Source organism: Molossus molossus, unplaced genomic scaffold (genome assembly GCF_014108415.1).
Source record: "Molossus molossus isolate mMolMol1 unplaced genomic scaffold, mMolMol1.p scaffold_m16_p_14, whole genome shotgun sequence".
NCBI classification, from domain to species: Eukaryota; Metazoa; Chordata; class Mammalia; order Chiroptera; family Molossidae; genus Molossus; species Molossus molossus.
In genome coordinates this window covers 4,854,350-4,877,768 of record NW_023425349.1, presented here as the reverse complement: position 1 = coordinate 4,877,768, position 23,419 = coordinate 4,854,350, and the positions used below count along the sequence as shown (strand labels likewise).

Sequence of the window (23,419 nt, the reverse complement as noted above, 5' to 3'; positions counted from 1 at the left end):
CTGGGGATCGAGCCCACAACTTGGGTATGTGCCTGCACTGGGATTGAACTGGCGACCTTTTGGTGCATGGGATGATGCTCAACCAACTGAGCCACACAGGCTAGGGCATATATTTTTGTAATTTTAAACAGTTTGTGGAAACAGTGAGATCTTACTTGACTCATAGTGCTAATTTAGTTAATTTAGAAGGTTTAAATCATGAGCAATTAAACCCAAGTCTTCTTTGATTTAATGATTATCATTAAACATTTTTACATCATACAACATTTTTATGTCATGAAAAATGTATAGAACGTATGTTACATTATAGCATTATTTTTACATTATCAATAAAATAAAGAAGCATAGGATTGTTTTAAGCTAATTTTAAACCTGTGTTCATAGTCGAAGGAATCATCTAATATCAGGAATATTATATGAGTTTTTTAATATAAGTCAACATACTATGGTCATATAACTGAAAAGATTTTTAAGAATCTTGGATATACTAAACTTTAAGTATAGGAACCAAGACCATTACCCAAACACACATTTAAACTATTTCTTTTGAGTTACAAATTTAGCAAAAGAAAAGTAGAAGCACAGATACTTTAATTTTTTCTCTTTCGCCACGCTGGTGTGGCTCAGTGGTTGAGCATCGACCCATGCACCAAGAGGTTACCAGTTCGATCCCCTATTAGGGCACATGCCTAGGTTATGGGCCCAGTTGCCGATGGGGGGCATGTGGGAGGCAGCCAGTCGATGTTCTCTCTCATCGATGTTTCTATCTCTCCCTCTCCCTTCTTCTCCCTCTAAAATCAATAAAGAAAAAAAATTTTTTTCTCGTGGAAGTTCTATACTGTTTATCGGTACTAGATATTTCTTGAGTATGCACATAGTGGCAGAATAATTATTTATGATTAATAAATTATATTAATAAGTTAATCTATAAAATTTCCAAAGAAAATAGGAAAGGAAGGAATATAGAATTGAGAGGAAGCTGGCTTCAGATAGATATGGATGGCTGACTTCTCTCTGTAAGGAGGAGAGACCTAGATGCAGGAAAACTCATTTTGACATGCCCACTCAAACCCACTAGAGCTAAAGTCAATACAGCTAGTTTAAACAGTCACTCAGGTCCTTGACAACTCTATTAAGCCATGTCCTTAAAAGCCTGCACTTATTAAGTATAGGGGGGGAAAGGGAAGGTCTCCCAGTTAAACAAAGTGATCTGTCTTTTTAGATAGGCAAGACAGAGAATCTCTTTATGAGGGTTTTTCTCCCCTTTTTCTTCTGAATTTAATGTGTCTCTTAAAAGAACAGTCTTGTTCATAACAAAATTTTCAAAGTGGCAACTGCAGTTTCAGACTGGTGGAATTATACCAGTTAGGGAGAGATGCATGCAATTTAAAATACAATGAAAAGAGCAGGTGGGGGCCAGGCTAAGATTAAGACCCTGCTGGAATGGGTCAGTAAGAACATTGTTTATGTTAACCTCATATCTCCAGAATCTGGTCAAAGGCCAGGCATCACCAAATGTAATCCCAGTGACCCCTCCAACAATAGATATCTATCATTATCCTTAGACAACTGAGCTTGTGAAACTTCATTATAAACCATTTACCTAATAGTAAAATTAGGTAATCAATTCAAGAAACCCAACCAATCAATGAGTGGTTGTGTACAGGACTTAGCACCAGGTATACAAAGATGGATAAACGTAGTTTCAGCCCCTCAGGAACTCACAGTCTAGCTCTATTTTTGAGCAAATATATTGCTTAAGTTGTTGCTTTCATGGTAGGATAAATCTGCCTTGGAATCAATCCAAGGTGATTTAATTACTATAAAGTGGTTACACCAATAAGGCTTGAATTCCAGAGAACTCCATATTAGATTCCTCTGTTCTGTGGAATGTTGGGGGTTCCCATTCTTAAGTTCATAAGCCAGGCCAGTTCTATTCTCTATGGTGACTTAAAAAAAAGAAAAGAAAAGAAAGAAATAATACATTTACTATTTTAAACATTAATATACTCTGACCTTTGTCCCATTCTACCTGATTATCTCATTTCTTCCATGAATAAACACTAAAATTAGTTATTATATGTTTTTTTCCAGTGTTTCTTTGTGCAGATATAAACCAATGTAAATTATATATGTTTTAATTCCATTCTTACCCAAGAGCTAGCCTACCAGTTTGAAGACTGTCAGGCAGGAGGAATTCTCTCTTATTCGGAAGGTCAGACCTTAAAGTGACTGGATGTGGCCCACCCACAATAAGGAGGGCAGTCTGCTTTACTGATTTAAATGTTAATCTCATCCAAAAACATCCTCACAGAACAGAAACACCCAGAATAATGTTTGAGCAGATATCTGGGTACTCTGTACCCAGTCAAGTTGACACATAAAACTAAAAATCACAAAGGTCTTGCCTTAGTTAATACAGATAAATGCTACTCTGGTCTTGTCTAACAACATTTAAGAGCAAACTCAAAGGATCAAAAATTTCCCCAACTATATCTCAGAACAAAGCTAAAGAATATTTTTAAGAATACAGAAATATCTAGGACCCAACATGATAAAATTTATGACTGCTAGTCAATAAAAAATTACTAGGTGCGTGAAGAATTAGGAAAATATATCCAGTAACTGGCCAGAAATGACACAGATGATAAAAGTAGTAAATACAAATAGTAATATAATAATCATAATTCTATGTATTTAAGAAGCTAGATGAATGATTGAATATGGTAAGTAGAGACATGGAAGATAAATTTCTAGAGATGAAAACTACAATGTCTGCGATGAAAGGTGCACTGAATAAGACTGATATCAGCATAAACATTGTAAAAATAAAGGTTAGTGATTTTGAAGACTTAACAATGGAAACTTATAAAACATAGAAAGAAAAAGTCTGAAAAAAATGAATAAAGCATCAGTGAAACATGGGAGAACATCAGATGGCCAAATGTATGCATAATGAGAGTGCCTGAAGGAGGAAGAGTGTGAGGGACAAAAGAAATAATAGAAGAGAAAATAGCTGAAAAATCTTCAAATGTAATAAAAGCAAACAACCCACATATCCAAGAATTTCAAGGAACTCTAGGCAGTAAATACATGAAGAAAAATGACATCAAAGCATATCATAATCAAATTGCTTAAAACTGGATAGAAAAAAATGTTAAAAGCAGCCAGATAAAAAGATACATTGTTACATGAGAAGGAAGATTAGGATGACAGCAGGATTCTTGTTAGAAACAATGTAAGCCTGCAAGACTGGATCAACACCTTTAATGTAACAAAAGAAAAAAATGTCAATCCAGAATTCTTTTCTAGTGAAAATATCTTTCAAAAACAAAGGCACTACAAAGTCTTTTTCAGACATACAAAAACTGAAAGAATTTATTACTAGCAGACCTGCACTACAAGAAATATTAAAGAATGCCCATGAAGCAGAAGAAAATAGACAGGCTGATGCTACAAAAATAGACACTGGAATGGGTAACCACATGGGTAAATATATCAGATCTCTTATTTAAACCTCTTTAAAAAATGTCTTGTAAACACAAACAGTAATAACACATTGTGGCCTTCATAGCTTATCTAGAAGTCAAGTTTATGACAACAATAGCACAAAGACTGGTAAGCGGAACAGAAATACACTATTGTAAGATCCTTATAAGTGAAGTAATACATCATTTGAAAGAAAATTGTGATAAGTTAAAGTAAACTTTAAAGCAGCAGAATTATAGCTAATAAACCAACAGATAAAATGTACTCATGAAAATATTTAATTAATACAGAATTAGAAAAACTTGGAAAAGTGAACAAAGAACAGATTGGATAAATGTAAAACAAATAGCAAGATGGTAGATTAAAATCCATGTAAGTAATTGTAGCTCTGGCAGGGTGCCTCGGTGGAGCTTTATCCCCTACACTGAAAGATTGAGGTTTGATTCCTGGTCAGGGCACATACTTAGGTTGCAGGATCGATCTCCCGTAGGTGCACATACAGGAGGCAACTGATCAATGTTTGCCCCTTTCTCTCACTCCCCCTCCCTCTCTCCATTCCTCCCTCCCTCTCTACCCCCCCACCTCCCTCTTCCTCTCTCTCTCTCCCTCTCCTTTTCTCTAAAAATCAATAAAACAAAACATGTCCTTGGGTCAGAATTTTATTATTATTACTTTTTTATCCTCACCCGAGGACACCTTTCCTTTTTTATTCAGATAGAGTGGGAGGGAGAGAGAGGAAGAGAGAGGAAGAGAGAGAAAGAGAGAGAAACATCGACACGAAAGAGACACATCGAGTGGCTGCCACCCACACAACCAACCAGGGCCGGGGACAAACTACAACCGAGGTACATGCCCTTAGCAGGAACCGAACCTGGGTCTCTCTGGACTGCAGGCCGAAGCTCCAACTGCTGAGCCAAACCGGCCAGGGCTCCTTGGGTCAGAATTTAAAAAATTTTTAAATGTTCATATCAATAATTACATTAAATATAAAAGTATGAGCATCCCAATTAAAAATAGGGATTGTCACCCTGGCCAGTTTGGCTCCGCAGTTAGAGCATCAGTCCGCATACCAGAGAGTCCTATGTTCGGTTTCCACTAAGGGCACGTACCTCGGTTGCAGTTTGCCTCCGGCCCCAGTTGGGTTCATGTGGGTGGCAACTAGTTGATGTGTCTCTCTCACATCCATGTTTCTCTCTCTCTCTCTTCCCCCTGCTCTGTCTGAAGATAAATGCAAAACTGTCCTCGGGTAAGGATTAAAAACAAAACAAAAAAACCCCAAAAAACATAAAAATAAGGATTGTCAGCCCTAGCCAGTTTTGCTCAGCGGTTAGAGCATCAGCCTGCCAACCAAGGGCTCGTACCTCGTACCTCGTACATTGGTTGAGGTTTGTCCCTGGCCCTGGTTAGGGTCACATGGGAGGCAGCCAGTCGATGTCTCTGTCTGTCTATCTGTCTGTCTGTCTGTCTGTCTCTCTCTCTCTCTTTCTCTCCCCCCCGCTTCCTCTTCCCCTCTCCCTCCTTCCCACTCTTTCTGAAGATAAATGGAAAAAAATATCCTCAGGTGAGGATTAAAAAGAAATAGGGACTATCAGATTGAATGAAGAAGAATCATTTATATACTGCTTGCCGTGAACCCACTTTTAATATAAAAGCACGTGTGGCAAAAGATAGTTATCAAAAGAAAACCTGAGTGACTATATCAGACAAAGTAGATTTCATACTGAAGAAGGGGTCAGTTCATTAGGAAGATATAAACCAGGAATTCTGCTGGGAGTCAGGAGAGATGTCAGAGCTGGGTGGAGTAGTATCTTTCATGTTTATTCTCTGGGAATGTAAGTGGCTCTCATTAAAGCATCTCTGAATAAGACCAGCAACACTATAGTATGGTCCTGTTAGGTCCACAGTATGGAACTGAGCAGCCCAACTGGTTGCATTTCTAATCCTTTGTCTCATCCTTTGTATAACATCTAATTAAGAAAAGGTAGCAAAATCAGAAAACATTGCTTTCTCCCTTTTTAAATTAACAGGTTGTTTTTTGTGTTATAATTACAGTGCATAACATTTAACATTGTTGTGTACAATTCAGTGATTTTTAGTAAATTTATAGTGTGTGCAATCATTACCACAATCCAGTTCTAGGGTGTTTCCATCATCTAAAAAAGATCCCTTCTGCCCCTTTGTAGTCAATCCCGCCCCCATCCCCACCCCAGGTAACCACTCATCTCTTTTCCATTTCTATAGGTTTGCCTTTTCTGCACATTTCTTATCAGTAGAATCATACACTGTGTGCTCTTCTGTAACTGGCTTCTTTCACTTCACAGCATGTGTTTGAGATTTATCTATATTGTTGCACATGTCAGTACTGTGTTCCTTTTTATTGTTGAATATTACTCTATTCTTTGGAAATACATTTTGTTTATCTGTTCAGCAATTGATGGACATTTGGATTTTTTCCAGTTTTTGGTCCTTAATGAATAATGGGGCTTGTGCATGTCTTCATTTCTCTAGGGTAGACTCCTAGGAGTGGAACTGCTGGATCTGGTAGTAAGTTCTCCACATTCTCACCAACACTTGGTTTAGTCTTTTTTATTATAGTATTAATGTGAGTGTGAAGTGGTAGCTCACTGTGGCTTTAGTTTCCATTTCTTGAATAACTAATGATGCTGAACATCTTTTTATGTGCTTATTAGCCATTCATATTTCTTGTTTGGTGACATATCAATTCACAGTTTTTAAAGTTTGTGTCCTGTCTTATTGAGTGGTAAGAGTCTCTCTATTCAGGATATAAGTTCTTTATCAGGTATATGATATAACACAAGGGTTTTTTATCTCCCTCACACCAGCACCAAGGGGAAAGGACAGTTAATAGTATGAATAATTAATGTGTATTATTTGGGTGAGTTGGACACTGGGCTCTGTGTTTCACAGGGATTATTTAAACCACTTTCTCATTTTCTAATGAGACTTTCAAATACCCTGCAATTAACAGTTTTTAATAAAGAATAGAAACAGTTGATTTGGGAAATTCTTAGATTTTTTGCGATTTAGAACTGGTCTTTTAACATTATTACTGCCAAGACTAAATGGCTGTTATTACAGATGCTGAGTGCCAGTGATTTAAACAGCTAGGTTTTTATTTCTCTCTCCTATAACAGGCTGACAGTAGCCATCCTGGATGTGTGTGGGGACTCCACAGGGTCAGCACCTTATATCTTGCTATTCTTTAAGACACAATTCTAGCCCAACCAGTGTGGCTCAGTGGTTGAGCACTGACCTATCCACTGGGAGGTCTCCAGTTCGATTCACAGTCAGGGCACATGCCCAGATTATGGGTCTGATCCCCAGTGGGGGGCAAGCGGGAGACATGCAGGAGGCAGTGGATTGATGTTTCTGTCTCTCTCTCTCTCCCTTGCTATCTCTCTCTAATATCAATACAGGAAAAGAAAAAAAAGATGCAGTTTGACCTCAGGATCCGAATGGCCACTCCAGCTGTCCTGGGACCCCTTGTAGGCAGTGGGAAGTAGAAAAGAGGAGAGGGAGCCCTGGCCGGTTTGGCTCAGAAGTTAGAGCTTCTGCCTGCAGACCAGAGACCTAGGTTTGGTTCCCGCTGGGGGCACGTACCTCGGTTGCAGTTCCTCGGTTGCAGTCCGTCACCGGCCCCTGTTGGGGTTGTGTGGATGGCAACCAGTCGATGTGTCTTTCTCACGTGGACGTTTCTCTCTTTCTCTCTCTCTCGCTCTCTCCTTTCTGCTCTGTCTGAAGATAAATGCAAAAATGTCCTCGGTGAGGATAAAAAAAAATTTAAGAAAAGAGAAGAGGGAGCCATTCCTTTTTAAAAATTATAATCTTAGTTTTCAGTTACAGTTTATATTCAGTATTGTTTTATATTAGTTTCAGGTATACAGCATAGCGGTTAGACAATCATATGTTTTACAAAATGTTCTCCCTGATATTTCCAATACCCACCTGGCACCATACATAGCTATTACAATATTATTGACTATATTTCTTATGCTGTACTTTACATCCCCACGACTATTCTGCACCTACCAATCTGTAGTTCTTAATCCCTCCACGTTTTGTATAAAAATTTTTTTTTCTTTATTGATCTTAGAGAGAGAGAGGAAGGGAGATAGAGAGAGATAGAAACATTGATGAGAGAGAGCATCAATTGGCTGCCTCCTGCATGCCCCCCACAGGGGATTGGGCCCACAACCTGGGCATGTGCCCTGACCGGGAATCGAACTGGCGACCTCTTGGTGCATGGAGACACTCAACCAATGAGCCACACCAGCCAGGCTCCTTCAACCTTTTCATCCAGCTTCCCCAACCCCCTCTTCTCTGGCAACTATCAGTCTGTTCTCTGTGTCTATGAGTCTATTTTAATTTTGTTTTTTCACTTATTTTGTTCTTTAGATTCCACATATAAGTGAAGTAATATATTTGTCTTTCTCTATCTGACTTATTTTACTTAGCATAATACTCTCTAGGTCCATCTATGCTGTCATAAATGGTAAGATTTTGTTCTTTTTTTATGGCCGAGTAATATTCCATCGTGTATATGTACCACAGCTTTTTTATTCACTCGTCTATTGATAGACACCTAGGTTGCTTTCATATTTTGGCTATTGTAAATAATGCTGCAATGAACATAGGGGTGCATATATTATTTTGAATTAGTGTTTTGGGTCTCTTTGGATATATACCCAGAAGTGGAATTGCTGGGTCATAAAGCACTTTCATTTTAAATATTTTGTTGTTGTTGTTGTGAATCCTCACCCGAGGTAAATTTTTCCATTGATTTTTAGACAGAGTGGGAAGGAGGAAGGGGGGAGAGAGAGAAAGAAACATTGATAAACATTGATGTGAGAGAGACACATCAATTGGTTGCCTCCCGCACAGCCCTGGTGACCCTGACCGGGGCCGGGGATCAAACCTGCAATCCAGGTATGTGCCCTTGACCAGGAATCGATCCCACAACCCTTCAGTCTGTGAGCTGACACTCTAATTGCTGAGCCAAACCGTCCAGGTCCATTTTTAATCTTTGGAGGACCCTCCATACTGTTTTCCATAGTGAGGGAGCCGATTCTTTTTAAGAACCTGACCCAGAAGTTCAAGTATCGTTTCTGCTCACATACCATTGGTTAAAACTTAGTGATGTGGTAATGCCCAGATGTAAGAGAGTCTGAGAAATGTGGTCTTTGTTCTGGGGCAATGTGTCCATCTAAAACTTAGGGGTTAAGACCTAAAACTTAAGGTTGAGGGTGAGAGAAGAGAACAGATGTTGGAGGCTATTGTTGGGCTTAGGGGCTTTTGTAAAGTCTAGTTGATATGTAGTTGTTGGCCTAAACCTTATTGAGGAGTTACTTTTACTATTGTTTTTAGAATCACACTAGAATATTTTTCATGGTGAAGGAGCCATAAATATAAATTATTATTTCTCAGAGAATGTGAAGATAACAGTGATTAAATCCAATTTTGGAGTTGCTATACTAAATATAGATTTTATGTACCTGCTGGTAGGAAGGGTGGCAAATAAGAGGACAGATTCTGCGAGGTCGACTTTGAAAGCAGAACTCTTTGTCTTGTAGTTTTCTTTTCAAGTGGCTGTTTCCTCCTGATGCCACCACAGCCACTCAGTGAGCAGTTAACTGTAGCCATCTTCTCTGGTTAATAAATGCTTCGGATTATTATGCCAGATCTGTTGCTTTAGGAAGAAAAAGAGCAGTGCCGTTTCATTTAGAGATGTCATTGCTTCTCTAAGGACAGCAGGAATTTATTTTTTGAACAAAGATTTTTATTTTTATTTACTTACTTTAATCTTTATTGTTGAAAGTATTACAGATGTTCCCCCACTTTTCCTAATAAGTGGAGGCAAGAAATCGTCTGGATCCATTTGTTCTTTGTGTGTGTTTAAAACCTTGACAACAAAAATTGGTACTAAATGTTTTGAAGAGACCAGCATTAATTTCTAGGTTTTCAGCTCTAGGCTGCCGAGAGGCTCCTAAATACCTAGGGAGGGAACCAATGCTTCTGCATCCCCTTCTAGCTGCTCCAGAGATAACTTGGGTAAACATGGGCTTCTCCAGCACCTCCTAATCCCTGCTGGGTCTTCCACTGTTGGGAGGTTCAGACAACTTGTTTTCTTTCCCTTCTAGCCCTTCTCTCTACACTCCCCTCCAGCTGCCTCTTCCCCCACCCCCAGAGTAACGTGATCTCCTAGGCCTGGTCTGCTGCTTTCGCAGATTCTTTTAGTCTTAGAGAAAGAGAGGAAAAAAATTAACCATTGGTTTCCCTGTTCAAAGTTAACAAAGCTGAAAAAGCCAAAAACAGTGCCAGTGTTTGAAAATAGTAGTATTACTTGTAAATAATCAGTGCCTGGGCTTTTATCAGTCGTTTATATTTAAGAGTGCTTACGGTTACCCTCTTACAAAGATTGTAGTTTCAGGCCTCCTTTAGGATTATTGCAACTTGCTATTTTTTATTTATTTCTTTTGTAGATATCTTAATCTTTATTCAATATTCAGATTAAAAGTGAACAAACAAGACTTTCTGTGATTTAAAATAAAATTCTGTGACATTTATTTCAAGTTAACCAAAGTATATTTTGTTCCATAATATATCTGTTTATAACTTAACTTTAAGGTATATGACTGGATTTAAGAATTCGGGGTTTAGCCCTGACTGGTTTGGCTCAGCGGTTAGAGCGATGTCCCTCGGAAGAGAGTCATGGATTTGATTCTGGTCAAGGGCACATACCTTGGTTGCAGTTCGGTTCCCGGCCCTGGTTGAGGTCGTGAGAGAGGCAGCCAGTCAATGTGTCTCTCTTGCATCGATGTATCGATGTCTCTCTCTCTCTCTCTCTCTCTCCCCCCCCCTTCTCCCTCTCCCTCCCTCCCACTCTGTCTGACTATAAATGGAAAAAAAATATATCCTCAGGTGAGGATTTAAAAAAGAAAAAGAATTTGGGGTTTGGTTGTTTCTTCACCACCAGCAATGTTAAAATTTGAGACCGGTAGTTTGCAACAAATTTTAAATCGTTTTCACTCTTTTGCCCTGACTGTTGTGGCTCACTGGTTAGAGAATTGTCCTGAGCATTGAAGGGTCGCAAGTTCAATTCCCAGTCGGCACCTGGCCCAGCTTGCAGGTTGGGTGCATACAGGAGGCAACCAATTGATATTTCTCTCTCATATCCATATTTTTCTCTCCCTCTAGAATTAATGAAATAAAAAAAACATTCTCGGGTGAGGATTAAAAAAAAAATAGCTTTTCACTCTCTTGTCCTAAAATTGGTCTTAATTATGGGTACCTAATGAGTGTCATATAATGGAAAAATATCTAACAAGGGAGTTTGGAAGTCTGGGTTCCATTCCTGACTCTGCCACTAACCTGCTATTAGATCTTGCGCACATTATTTAACCTGCCTGTTATTCACCTGTCTCATCTGTAAAATGGGCAAAGTAGATTTTGATTTAAAATGATTAAAAATTGCAGACCTGTTTTTATCACTAGTCCCTCCCCAAGCCCCAATAAAAGTAAAAAGATTTTTTAGAAAGTGAAAATGCGTAAGGAAAAAGAACCGAAAAAGACAAATGGATAAGAGAGGTAACACATTTTTGGAAAATGGCAGTCAAAATCATGGTACTAGACTTAGCAGAATTGAGGAAGATGAAGCCCAACCTCTTCTGAGAGACATTGATTAGAAGTGAGCCCATTTGCTTGTAGGATCCTGAGGGCAAAACCAGAACTTAGAGGCATTAGTACCACAGAGAGAAGGGAGTGGTAAGGCCTGCAACTGAAGTCAAGATCCTTTGAAAGTCTGTAAAAGGATGTTCCGATTTTCCACATCCCTCCCTACCCCTGGACAGCCAGATCACCACCTCTCCTTCCCGCCTACACAAGACTAGAGGTTTTATATTGAGAAATTGCCCTGTAAAGTCTCTGGACTCGGGGAATGACCCTCAGCAGCGGTGCAGCCAAGCCTTTGGGCTGAAAGCAGGGAGGCAGGCAAGGGCAGGGAGGCAGGCAAGGCTGCGCACGGAATGGTGAGATTCTCAGCCCTCTTCCGATGACCTGCTGACCAGGGCCCTAACCTAAAGGAGATACAAAGATACTTTTTGTGGGGGGCAGGGGGTGCCAGGGGACCAAATTGAATGGTCCTAGAGCAGCTGTTCTTAACCTGTGGGTCGCGACCCCTTTGGGGGTTGAAAGGGTCTTTCACAGGGGTTGCCTAAGACATAACAGTAGTAAAATTACAGTTATGAAGTAGCAACAAAAATAATTTTATGGTTGGGGGTCACCAGAACATGAGGAACTGTATTAAAAGGTCGCGCCATGAGAAAGGTTGAGAACCACTGTCTAGAGCAAAGCCCATTTGGGGATTCTATTGGTGGACAGCTCACCACTCGCACCATTCAAGTCCACCAATTGTCATGCCTCCTCCATGCTTACTTTTTTTAAAATATGGTTTTATTGATGTTTGGGGGAGAGAAACATTGATATGAGAGAGAAACATTGATCGGCTGCCTCCTGCACGGCCCCTACTGGGGATTGAACCTACAACTCAGGCATGTGCCCTGACCGGGAATTGAACTGGGATCTCTCAGTCCATGGGACGATGTTCAATCCACTGAGCCACACCGGCCAGACTCCATGTTTACTTTTTAGTTCCTCACTTGTATATTATAGACAGACAGCCACATTTCTCTAAACATTAGAGAAAAGTCTCTAACATGATAGGTAAAGGGTAAAACAAATTAAGAGAAAAAGAGAACTTGGTGGAAATAAAGACAATGTAGGAACCAGAATAATTCAGAACTTTTCTTTGCTATCCTCAGAGAGAGAGATTGCAAACATCACATAATGGTATGGTGTTAAAAACAAGAACAATCAGAACAAGAATGAGCTCTTTGATATTGAAAATATTACAGCCAAAATTTTAAACTCAACAGAAGATGTGGAAAATAGTTTATCTTAGAATGCAGAATATAAAGAAAAAAACATGGACAATAAGAAAAAACAGGTAAGAAGATTAGAAGCTCAGTCTCAGGGCTTCAGTATCTTATCTGGTAGGAATTCCAGAAGGAGAGAATGGAAAGAAAAGGAAGGAGAATTTAGGGGATAATAAGTGTTAGGAAATATTTCAGAGCTTAGTGAAGTGAATGTTTTCCAGAGCTAAATGACTTAAATCTTTTAAATAGATTGGCTCCATGAGTGCCCAGCATTATATATGAAAAAAGACTCATTTCAAGCCATATTGTGAAATTTCAACATCAAGAACATTAGAAGATCCTAAAAGCTTCCAAAGAAAAAAGCAGATCATATATAAGAGATTCAGAACTGAGTGGAACTGCATTTCTAAACAATAGTATTGGAAACTAGAAGATAGTGAAGAAATGCCTTCAAAATTAAGTGGGGAAAATTATTTTCAGTGTAGAATTCTATACCCAGCCAGACTATCAGTAAAATAGACATGCACTTCCCTTCCTCCAAGGAAGCTACTGGACAGTGAAAACCAGAAAAATGAGGATATAAGTCAATAAATAGAACTGAGAATATTTTAATTGTTTTAGTATTTGGAAAAAATACCACTAAGTGTTTAACAGATCTTTGAAATATTTGGGAGGAAAATAATAATAGATACACAGAAGACTAATAAAAAAAATTAAGGCAACATCTCCAGGATAAACAGAGTTATATAATAAAGGGAATATTGATAGCATGTTATTGGTAGAGCTGTGAACAATATTTTTTTAATATGTTTTTATTGATTTTAGAGAGAGAGGAAGGGAAAGGGGGAGAGAGAGAAACATCCATGAGAGAAATATCAATGAGCTGCCTCCTGCATGCCCCCTACTGTGGATTGAGCCTGCAACCCTAGCATGTGTCCTGAATTGAAACCGTGACCTCTTGGTACATGGGATGATGCCCAACCAACTGAACCACACCAGCAAGGGCAAGCAGTGAACAATATTTATATCATTGTAGTAATATAAACACTGATTATTGGTATAACCAAAAGTTGTGATTTAACTGTTTTGAGAAGTTGGGGATAGTGATAGTAATTAATAAGTTAATATATAATATGGAAAGCTGATAAATGCAGAAACAACAATATGAGGATATTAGTTAGAAATCTGATGGAGGCTGCCTCTGGAAAAACAGACTGGAGGACAGAGTCAGGGACTGCTATTTTTATTATAAGACTTTTAGCACTATTTGCTTTTTACTTTTTTAAGTGTATATATTACTTTGATTTAAAAAATAAAAGTTAGTTCTTGCCGGTTTGGCTCAGCGGTTAGAGCATGGGTCCAGAGAGACCCGGGTTCAGTTCCTGCTAAGGGCATGTACCTCAGTTGCAGTTTGTCCCCGGCCCTGGTTGGTCGTGCGGGTGGCAGCCACTCAATGTGTCCCTTTCACATCGATGTTTCTCTCTTTCTCTCTCTTCCTCCCACTCTATCTGAACAAAAAAATGGAAAAATGTCCTTGGGTGAGGATAAAATAAATAAATAAAAAATAAAAGTTAAACCCTGGCTGTTTTGGCTCAGCAGCTGGAGAGTCGCAGGTTCTATTCCACTCAAGGACACGTCCCTCGTCCCTTGGTTGCTATTCAATTCCCTGGCCCCGGTCAGGATGGTGTGGGAGGCAACCAATTGATATATCTCTCACGTTGATGTTTCTCTCTCTCTCCCCCTCCCTCCCTCCCACTCTATCTGAGAATCAATGGAAAAATATCCTCGGTTGAGGATTTTAAAAAAATAATGAAATTAAATAAATAAATAAATAAATGTTAAGTCTGGCCAGTGTGGCTCAGTGGATTGGGTGTCATCCCATGGACTGAGCGGTCTGGGTTTGATTCCCAGTCAGGGCACATGCCTGGGTTGCAGGCTCAGACCCAGTAGGAGGCGTGCAAGAGGCAGCCAGTCGAGGTCTCTCTCTCTCTCTTTTCTTCCTCTCTCTCTAAAAAATCAATAAAAATATATTTTAATATATATATTTTAAAAGTTAATAAAAAATAAAATGGGTATAACAGTAATTTTAGTTTCCTTCTAGAGAAAAATTGTTTAATAGTTATATTTGACTTAATTATAAAAACAGAGGCTTAGTACAATGAGATTTTTCTAGAAAGTGGATTTACTCAAAGACAGTTCAGTGAGAATTGTAGCCCTAGGAATACTAAGGGGACTAAGAAACAATTACTGTTGTCTAAAAAACAGTCATATGTGCGGCCTGCACATCACGCCCTCCCTGGGCCTGAAATAGGCCCCCATTAAAGATGTGGGGTGTGGAGTTGGTGTTTTGCCACAAAGCCTGGTTGCAAAACCTTGGCTTTTGGATTAGAAGTAGGACTGTGTGACATTTCTATTTTAGTTGCTATGCCTACCCCATAGCTAGTGGGTTTTTTTCCCTTAATAAAATGAATTGATTTCCTTGGTCCATGGAAAACCTCCAGACTATACTTTCTGGATCATTTTCACATATCACATTTGTTAATTTTAGCTGACATAGTAAGAGTCCTCATTTGGGAATAACAAATAGCTATTGTTTATCAAGCACTTTCCATACATTACTTCTAATTTTCATAACCTTGTGAGATATGTACTCTTATTACCACCCCCAAACCCATTTTACAGATGAGAAAATTGAGGCTCTGAGAGGTAAAGTCACTTGCCCAAGCCACTACAGTGAACGGCAAATCTGAGATTCAGAACTAGGCTTCGTGATGTCATAACTCATTCAGCCTCTGCTGTGCTGCCTTCCCCTCTTAACCTGGTTTGCCCAGTCCAGAGTCATCAGGCCTTTGACACTTGACTGGTAAGCAGTGCTGTCTCACTGAAAATGTATGAGGCTTAAAGAGATGCATGTGCGTTCTCACACAATAGTGGCAGACATGGATGTGATCCTCTAAGCTACATTCTCCTTTAGTTGGACACATAGTGGACATGGCAGAAGGCTAGAGAACCCTGTGGGTTCTCACTGGACACTTTGCAGAATCAGAGGAAATGGGCTTTTTTGGCATGTGTATGTGAAATAGCATGCACATACCTCAAGATTTTTGTCTTTTTCCACTGAAGTTATTGGCTGGGCTAGAAATGTAAAAAGGTCAGTCAGATCTGGGATTATCTGGTCCTAAGGGTCTCAAACCAGGCTCCACATCAGATTCACCTACCTGCCTTCCACTCCCACCCCATCCTGCTGCTCACAGGTGGAGCTTCAGCATCCTGCCTCCTCCTTGTGTTCTGTCTCCTTCCTCCTTCCCTTGACCCCTGCCTCGTCCCCCACCCTTTACAAATAGGACTGAACTCCAAACTTTAAACAAATTCCGTTTTTATCTTAAAATCTTCAGAGAAGAGTCCCTTTGGTAACTTGTTCTAGAGTTGTACATTTTTAAAATTCAAAAGTAGCTTTCAAATGAATAAATTGTAGAAATATCCATTGCTCTTTGTTCTATTCCCAGTGAAAGTAAGAAGCAGATCTTGCCTCTTTCGAAACAGTAGTTTTCAAACTTAAATACAATATGCACAGAGATCATCTGGGGAACTTGTTAAGATGGAACCTGTTCCACATGTTCTGATTCTGGAGGTCCAGAATGGAGGCTGAGCCTGCTTGTTAAGCAAACAACACAGGTGATTCTAAATGGGTTGTCCCTGGACCATACTTTTGGAAACACAGCTCTATGACATACTTTAATTAAGAACCTTTATTCTTTCTTAATATTCTTAATATGTTTTAAAATATTCTTAGATAGTTACAATTTTTGGAATTATTTTCTTTTAAGACATGTTTTTCCAATTTTTATTTTATCCTCTGGCTTTGCACATATTAGGTGCACAATAAATGTCTATACCTTTCCCAAACTCAATGCAGCATGACAAACAAGTTGTGTAGTTCATAGTCTTTTTCATTTCTGTGTTGCTGTTTTCTTTATTTTTTTTAAGTTAATGCCTTTGAGGCTTCAGGTTGCTTATAGGGAATCCTTCTTGGGCCTTTCTTCATTATAGTAAGAAGATTGAGGCTTTCCTTTATTTGCTTTTAACAATGCCTTTTATATCTTGCAAGTGAGTTTCTAAGCATCAAATCTGGATCTGGAAAGAACAGTCCAGTTTTGATAAGGTAGTATACAGTTTGGTGATATTTTCAATATTTGTTGCTGCATAGTTTTATAACTAAATTTTAAAAGATTTGGACAGTTTATAAGCATTACTCATTTTAAGAGGATAAGGTCATTTTAGATTCAAGAGCAGAATATTAATAGTAGTCATTAGCTTTTAAAAATAAACTTGCATCCCAATATAAAGTACAGCCATGCAAACAAATATCTGGCCTATATTAACTAATAGTATTCAAGAGTATGGTTAAGATGGCAGAAATGCCCATTAATGTATAATTCTAAGCATTAACTTGCCAATTCGAATATATAGCCCTGTAAGTCTGAAATGCTGTAAGATAACAGACTTTATTATAGTTTTGTTCAAAGCCCTTGAACTTTCCAAAATGGCACCAGAACATTTTATTGTATTTTTCAGCTTGTTTTTACTGGAGGCTCCCTTCTGAATTTTATTTTTGGCTTTACAATTGGAGGTTGAAAGGTTCAAGACAACACTAAACAAGTCAGCAGTCATTACTTGAAGGCTCTCTAGCAGATGGTATTGTCTCCTGAAACCTAGAGAGCATCCACAGTCACTGCACTTGTCGCCTGGTGGCCCTGTAGCCCTGTGTCTCCAGGTGACTTGGCCTTCTTACGTGCTCATGAGGCCTGACCTGGTGCTACAAAACTAACCATGGGTCCACTCATTTGCAGGAAAAACATTTTTACATTGATTGGTATTTGGCAGGACACTTCTTTAAAATTAATGATGCCCTTGCTGAGAACCCCAGCGATATATACTAGTCACATCCTGTCAAATCTTGATTTTGTTTATGTGTTGTTTTGGCAGACCTAAATGAAGATCTTCTTACTCAGCCATTCCTGATGTACTGAAGATATCCATGTTTTTTGTCATTACCATATAGGCAGGAAAGTAAAACAGAGGAATCCAGCTTTGTCTCGGGTCTGATCACCATAACCAGAATCTCTTAACTAATAAGGCTTCCTCTGAAACATATGCTGACCTTAGTTATTTAACCGAAGACATAGATACCCAAAGCTTCAATCTATGTGTTATTTATTCTTGATCGGAGGCCGCTGTGTAATCTACTGGTCAGGAGCCTGATCCTCGGATCCAAGTAGACCTGAGCTGAGATCAGCCCTGCCTATTTCCAGCTGTAGGACCTTCGGTTAAGTGCTTGACTTCTCTGAGCTTCAGGTTTTTACCTGAAGAGTTGGGATAATAATTCTATTTTCCTTACAGGATCGTTGTGCAAATGTAGTGCAGTAGTGGACGGACCATGCTCCTCATAAGAGTAACACATAGTGAGATCTAAGTACATATTAGTTCTATTATATATATATTTGAGAGGAAGGGAAAGAGGAACATCGATTTGTTGATTCCACTTATTTATGCATTCATTGGTTGATTCTTGTATGTGCCCTGATCCAGGATTGAACCCAAAACTTTGACTTGTTGGGGTGATACTCTAACCAAATGAGCTACCCAACTAGGGCAGTACATGTTAGCTCTTATTATTCATGTGCTCTAAGATATGGACTAACTTAGGTTTCTTGTTTGCTTTTTTTAAGAATAGTTTTTATTGATTTTTAGAGAGGAAGGGAGAGGAAGAAAGAGAAACATCCATGTGAGAGTGTATCATCTATCAGCTGTTTCCTGCATGCCCCCACTGAGGATTGAGGCCATGTGCCCTGACCTGGAATCAAACTAGCAGTCTTCTGGTGAATGGGCCAACTCTCAACTAACTGAGCCACACCGGCCAGGGATGGACTTAGTTTTTTCTGCCTGTTGTAGTTCAGTTATCTGACACTATTATTAAGTTTCTTTTCCTATTGCTATTGATATTTATCCGATTTTTAATAAAGTACTTGGTATGATTGGAGTCCCTGTTGTTTCCCATTGACCTGGATTTCTGGTTTTGTGCTAAGTAACACATTCTTGTGATTTTTGTTATGTTATGACATTGTCTATTATCAGTCTTAACCAGAGTTATAAAAAGACTTGAGCCCAACACAGCAACCAAATGGTTTTTAAACAATGGTGCCCCATGGCACTTGCCAAACAAGGGGAAAAGTTCTCTATTGAAGCAAATGAGGCAAAGAAGGGATGCAGGCCCTGCCTCTGAAGAGTTCTCATTGTGTACCTTCCCTTTATGTATAATCAGAAAGTACGTTTGAAGGTGAACTCGCATATGTCTTCTTTTTCCAACCGCCTCCTAGCCTGAATGTATGATTTGACAAATGTGTTGCATTTGTAGCTGTCATGTGGGTTCCAGCTCTCTTGATTATTCATTCCTTAAACACCCATTGAGTTTAGCCTTAATCACAGTAAGCTCACTAAATAGAAATGAGACCGGTATTGGTAATTTCAGAGGAATTTGCATTATTCATCAGCATTCTGGGAGATAGGGTTTGCCAGGCACCGTGCAAGGTGGAACTTGGCCTTAAGCAGTGCAGGTTGGGGACTTCTCAAACAACGGAAGAGAGCACTGGGTTTCCTAAGTGGGGAAGTGGAGCCGAGCACCTGCGGTCTCCAACCAACAGCCCAACAGCCCAACAGCCGGAGCCTTTCCTAAGGTGTTAGGACCGCACTTCCCAACTAAACCACTAAATGCTGAGCTTATAAGAAATCCTCCTGTTGACTTAGAAGTTGACCCTGGGTTGGTTTTGGACCGCGGTAACGGTCTGGAACCGGCCTGGGCCTTGAGAACGCCGAGAGGGGCCCGGCGCGGCGCGGCGCCGAGGGGGTTAAGGCGCTTGAGGAGGCGGGGGCGGGCCTCGCGGGCCGGGCTCGGGGCCCTTTGTTAACAGGCGCGTCCAGAACGGAGTCGGAGACGCGGCCGCGGCCTTGGGCGGGCGCGCGGGGCGGCGGTGAGGCCGCATGGCGGGGCCGCGGGGGCCCGGGAGGGCGCGCGGAGCCAGCAGGGCGAGGCGAACCTAGGGCGCGCCGCGGAGGATCGGGGGCGCTGGCCCCCTCGGCTCGGGCACGCGAAAATGTTGGAAATCTGCTTGAAGTTGGTGGGCTGTAAATCGAAGAAGGGGCTCTCTTCGTCCTCTAGCTGTTACCTGGAAGGTAAGCGCCGGGCCGCTGCCGGGAGTGGGTCGAGGCGGCCGCGGGGCCGCCGGCTTGGCCTTCCTAGGCCTTTCCCGCCTGCGCGCTGCCTCCCTTCCCTCCCTCCTGCTCCCTCCCTCTCCCTCTCCCTCTCCCTCTCCCTCTCCCTCTCCCTCTCCCTCTCTTTCTTTTTCTCGGCAGCCCCTGCCCGCGCTGCCGGCCGAGCAGGAGGGGTGCGGGGCTTCGGCCCGGTGCACTAGTCCCGGGAGAGCCCGCGTCGGGATGGCGGTGTTGAGGGGGCCCCAACTGCGGAGTTTTACTCGAAAAAGTTTGAGAAAGCGAACTCTACAGGCCTGAATGGCCTTGTGAGCCCACGTTGTGGAATTTCCACCGTTAATTGGAAATTATGTGTCAAAAAGGTTGACCCGTGTTTGTGAAACATATGATTTTCATTATGTATCGTGTACTACAAAGGGAACACGGCTCTACCATTTATGGGTACAGAATTTCAAGTGATCTTTCCACCCCCCCATTCCCAACCCAAACAGACCAGGAAGAGGTCTTAGATTCTCTCTATTTTCGATGGAGTAGAGACAAATCACACCACATTTTAAGAAGGCATTTTGAATGAGTTCAGAGTACTGGGGCAGGGTGGGGGTGGGGGACAGGACCACATGTTACGTTGCTTCAAAAAAAAAAGCTGAGAGCCAGGAGCGGTTCACTTTTGCTTTCTTTCTAGTCTGCTCTTCTTTTTCTTATCTAAGCGCCCTCTTTCTGTTATTTCTGCCCTAGTAAGGTGACATCTGACAAAAAGTGAATTGAGGATGAGTGGTTATCATTTGGTAGCTTCAAGGTGGATCTGAACTTGATCTGCTTTTGGGACTGGTCATCCCAGGCTGTTGCTTTCAGCTGAAAGGGCTGATTTACTTAAGAGAGAGAATTCTGGTTGCATCTCCATCATTTTCATTGAGAACTTAAAATAGGAATAGAAGAGTTAGGCTCATTTTAAAACAATTGGGATTTCTGCTATAGTGCCAGGAAGTTGTAATGTTTTTCTTTTTAAAGTGAAGGAGAAATAAATAGAGAGGCCTCATTAATTGTCCAAATTATTTTTCCTTTCTTACCAATATTTTTTATCTGAGGGCCTGACTAGAGTCATATGTGCAGTTCAAACCATGAACACCAGTAATATAGGTGAAAACTGTTTGTCCTTCTTGCCACAATATGTGTACATGGGTCCCTTTCCCTCTGTGGGATTTTAGGCCTGTCACCCAGATGGAGTGGGCTCACAGAATCTGGCATTTAGAGAGAAATGACTTATCTGAGTTAGTATCTGAGCAGCCAAAATCATCTTCAGTTAATACGTGGCTTGTTTTCCAAGTTGCTCAAAATTCTGAACACATTCTCATTTACATCTGTAACGAGTTAGTGTCAGGCATTATCATCTCCATTTTGCAGATGGATGCCTAAGGCGGAGTAGATGAATGGACTTTTGTAACTGCAGAACTGGGAGAAAGTTTAGGTCACAGCAGAGCTGTGACAGTGTTTTGTTTTCCTTGGGGGAAGATTTAGTACATACCTGGCTGGTTTAATTATTGTTTTGGGGGGGGGGGGTAGGGGTGGATCTAAAGTGTCTTATTCCCGCATGTCTTGAAATAATGTTGGCTGTCAAGTGGGGAAGGGGAGGATTCTGATACAGCAGACTGTTTTGGGTTAAGGCTTTATCTGGAAAGGTATCGCTGTAGGAATTCTTTTTTTTTTTTTATCCTCACCTGAGGACATTTTTTGCATTTATCTTCAGCTAGAGAGGGAGGAAGAGAAAGAGAGAAACATCGATGTGAGACACATTGAGTGGTTGCCACCCACACGACCCCAACTGGGGCAGGGGACAAACTGCAACGAAGTACGTGCCCTTATTGGGAACTGAACCCGGGACTCTCTAACTGCTGAGCCAAACTGGCCAGGGCTCACTGTAGGAATTCTTTATTGTTACTGAGTTTTCCTTATGTCATTATTATATTTAATTAGGAAAAGTAAATGGAATTACTGTTTTGTAGTTAAGAGAATTTAATAAACCTCAGCAATCCTTCCTTAAAGACTGGATGTGCTATTAGTCTATTGGGAAAAACAGTTGCCAACATCTGGATAAGTAATCCAGCCTTTCTGTTTTTATTGACATCCGAAATCAATCAATCAGTGTTTATTGACAGCCACTGGGGCCCAGTCATCACAGGTCATGTAGAGAATTCAATACGGTCAATTTCTCCATTCTGTCAGAGAACAGTCAGCTGTAAATGCAGCTTGATCATGCATCTGCTTGCTACTCAGATCTAGTTGTCAAAGCAATTATTAAATGCTTACTGCCAAGCACTGTCTCAGCATTCTGTTATTTCATTTGCTTACTTCTCATGATGGCCTTGTAGTTATTTCTATTTTATTGATGAGGAAACTGAGGCACTAAAAGATTGGGAAACTTGTCTAAGGTAACAGAGCTAGCAAGTGGTGTTACTGGGGTTGAACCCATGATGTCTGGCTCCAAAGAGCCCAGTTTAGCCACTCTGCTTTACAGACTATGACTGTTTATCTCTTTGGAACTCTCCGTGGATGTTAAAATGGTATCTTCAGAAACACTGATTCCTGAAAAGGGGACATTCTTTTCTTCTCTTCTGGAAACCTAATACTGATAAAAAGGATTACCTTTAACCATAGAATTAAATTTTTAAATGTATATTAAAATAGCTGTACATGATAAAAGAATTCTAAAAGGGAATTTAGTGAAAAGTAATTCTGTCTCCTATGCAGTTTCTCTACCCAGAGTCACTCAGGAGTTTCTTGTGTGTCCTTCTAGAAATATTTTATGCTATGGAAGCATTTATGGCATTTGAATTTTGTGCGTCAACTTTGTGAAAATGTATGTTTATACCCGTATCTATTTATCATGATGACGTTTAGCTTACAATCTCTGGTCTACTTCAAACAATGAATTTTCTGATTATTTCTTTCCTGTAGAGATGTGAGAGAAACCACAAACATTAGCCATTTGAATTCATTTTTCCTCCAGTTTACTTTTATTTGTTCATCTGTTTGTATTTGCATATATTGCGCATGGATTTTGTACACAGACATGTTAAGTTCTACGCAGTGGAATCAAAAACTAATGTCTGTGAAGTGAACTCTGCTTGAACTTTCAAAATGTATTTTAAGGGCCCACTTTTAAGCGCTTCTTTTCAGCAGTTAACGTTCTGGTGCATGCTTTATGTGGTGCCAGCCACAGATACACTTTTAGAACTTCTGCTTCAGAGAAGTTATGCTCTCTTTCTAAATACTCTCTCCTGAGGTCATCAAATACTTCTCTTGTTTAGTAACAAAGAAAATCTGAGGCTCTTTCTGTAGCCTAGTACAAAGCCAGTCCATTTCATATTGGTTTGTGGTTAAAATTGTTGAGCATTTATGATATGACAGGCCTTGGCACCAAACACTTCATAGACATCCTCACTAATTCTCGTACCAATGCTATGAGGTTTTCAGAGAGGAGAAGGAAGAAGGGCCCTGTTCGGTTTGGTTGGAAACGCTTTTGAATTTGGAGTCAGGAGATCCCGGTTTTTGTATGACTTCTCTCAGCTTTTCTGTTCCATTCCCTCTAAGACAGAACAAACACCCTCTAATCCGGCCCACCTTAGAGGATCATTTTGAGGATCTATGAGATGATTCAAGCGAAAGTTTTGAAAGGAATAAAGTGCTAAATATATATGTATACCAGTACAAGGTTC

The 23,419-nt window shown here is 40.3% G+C and overlaps 1 protein-coding gene across 2 annotated transcripts in view; it reads left to right on the top strand.

Annotated features, from left to right (window-relative positions):
- The window catches only part of ABL1 (ABL proto-oncogene 1, non-receptor tyrosine kinase), a 128,415-nt gene that overhangs the window by 63,667 nt on the left and 41,329 nt on the right, over positions 1 to 23,419 (top strand). Inside the window, exon 1 of one of the 2 annotated variants that reach the window (XM_036260952.1) lies at positions 19,555 to 19,670. The exons of the other annotated variant lie outside the window; for it this stretch is intronic. Within the exon in view, the coding sequence (XP_036116845.1) occupies positions 19,592 to 19,670 (79 nt within the window). The 5' untranslated portion in view covers positions 19,555 to 19,591. Of the gene's footprint in view, positions 1 to 19,554; positions 19,671 to 23,419 lie in introns of those variants that run through there. 2 annotated transcript variants of the gene reach the window in all.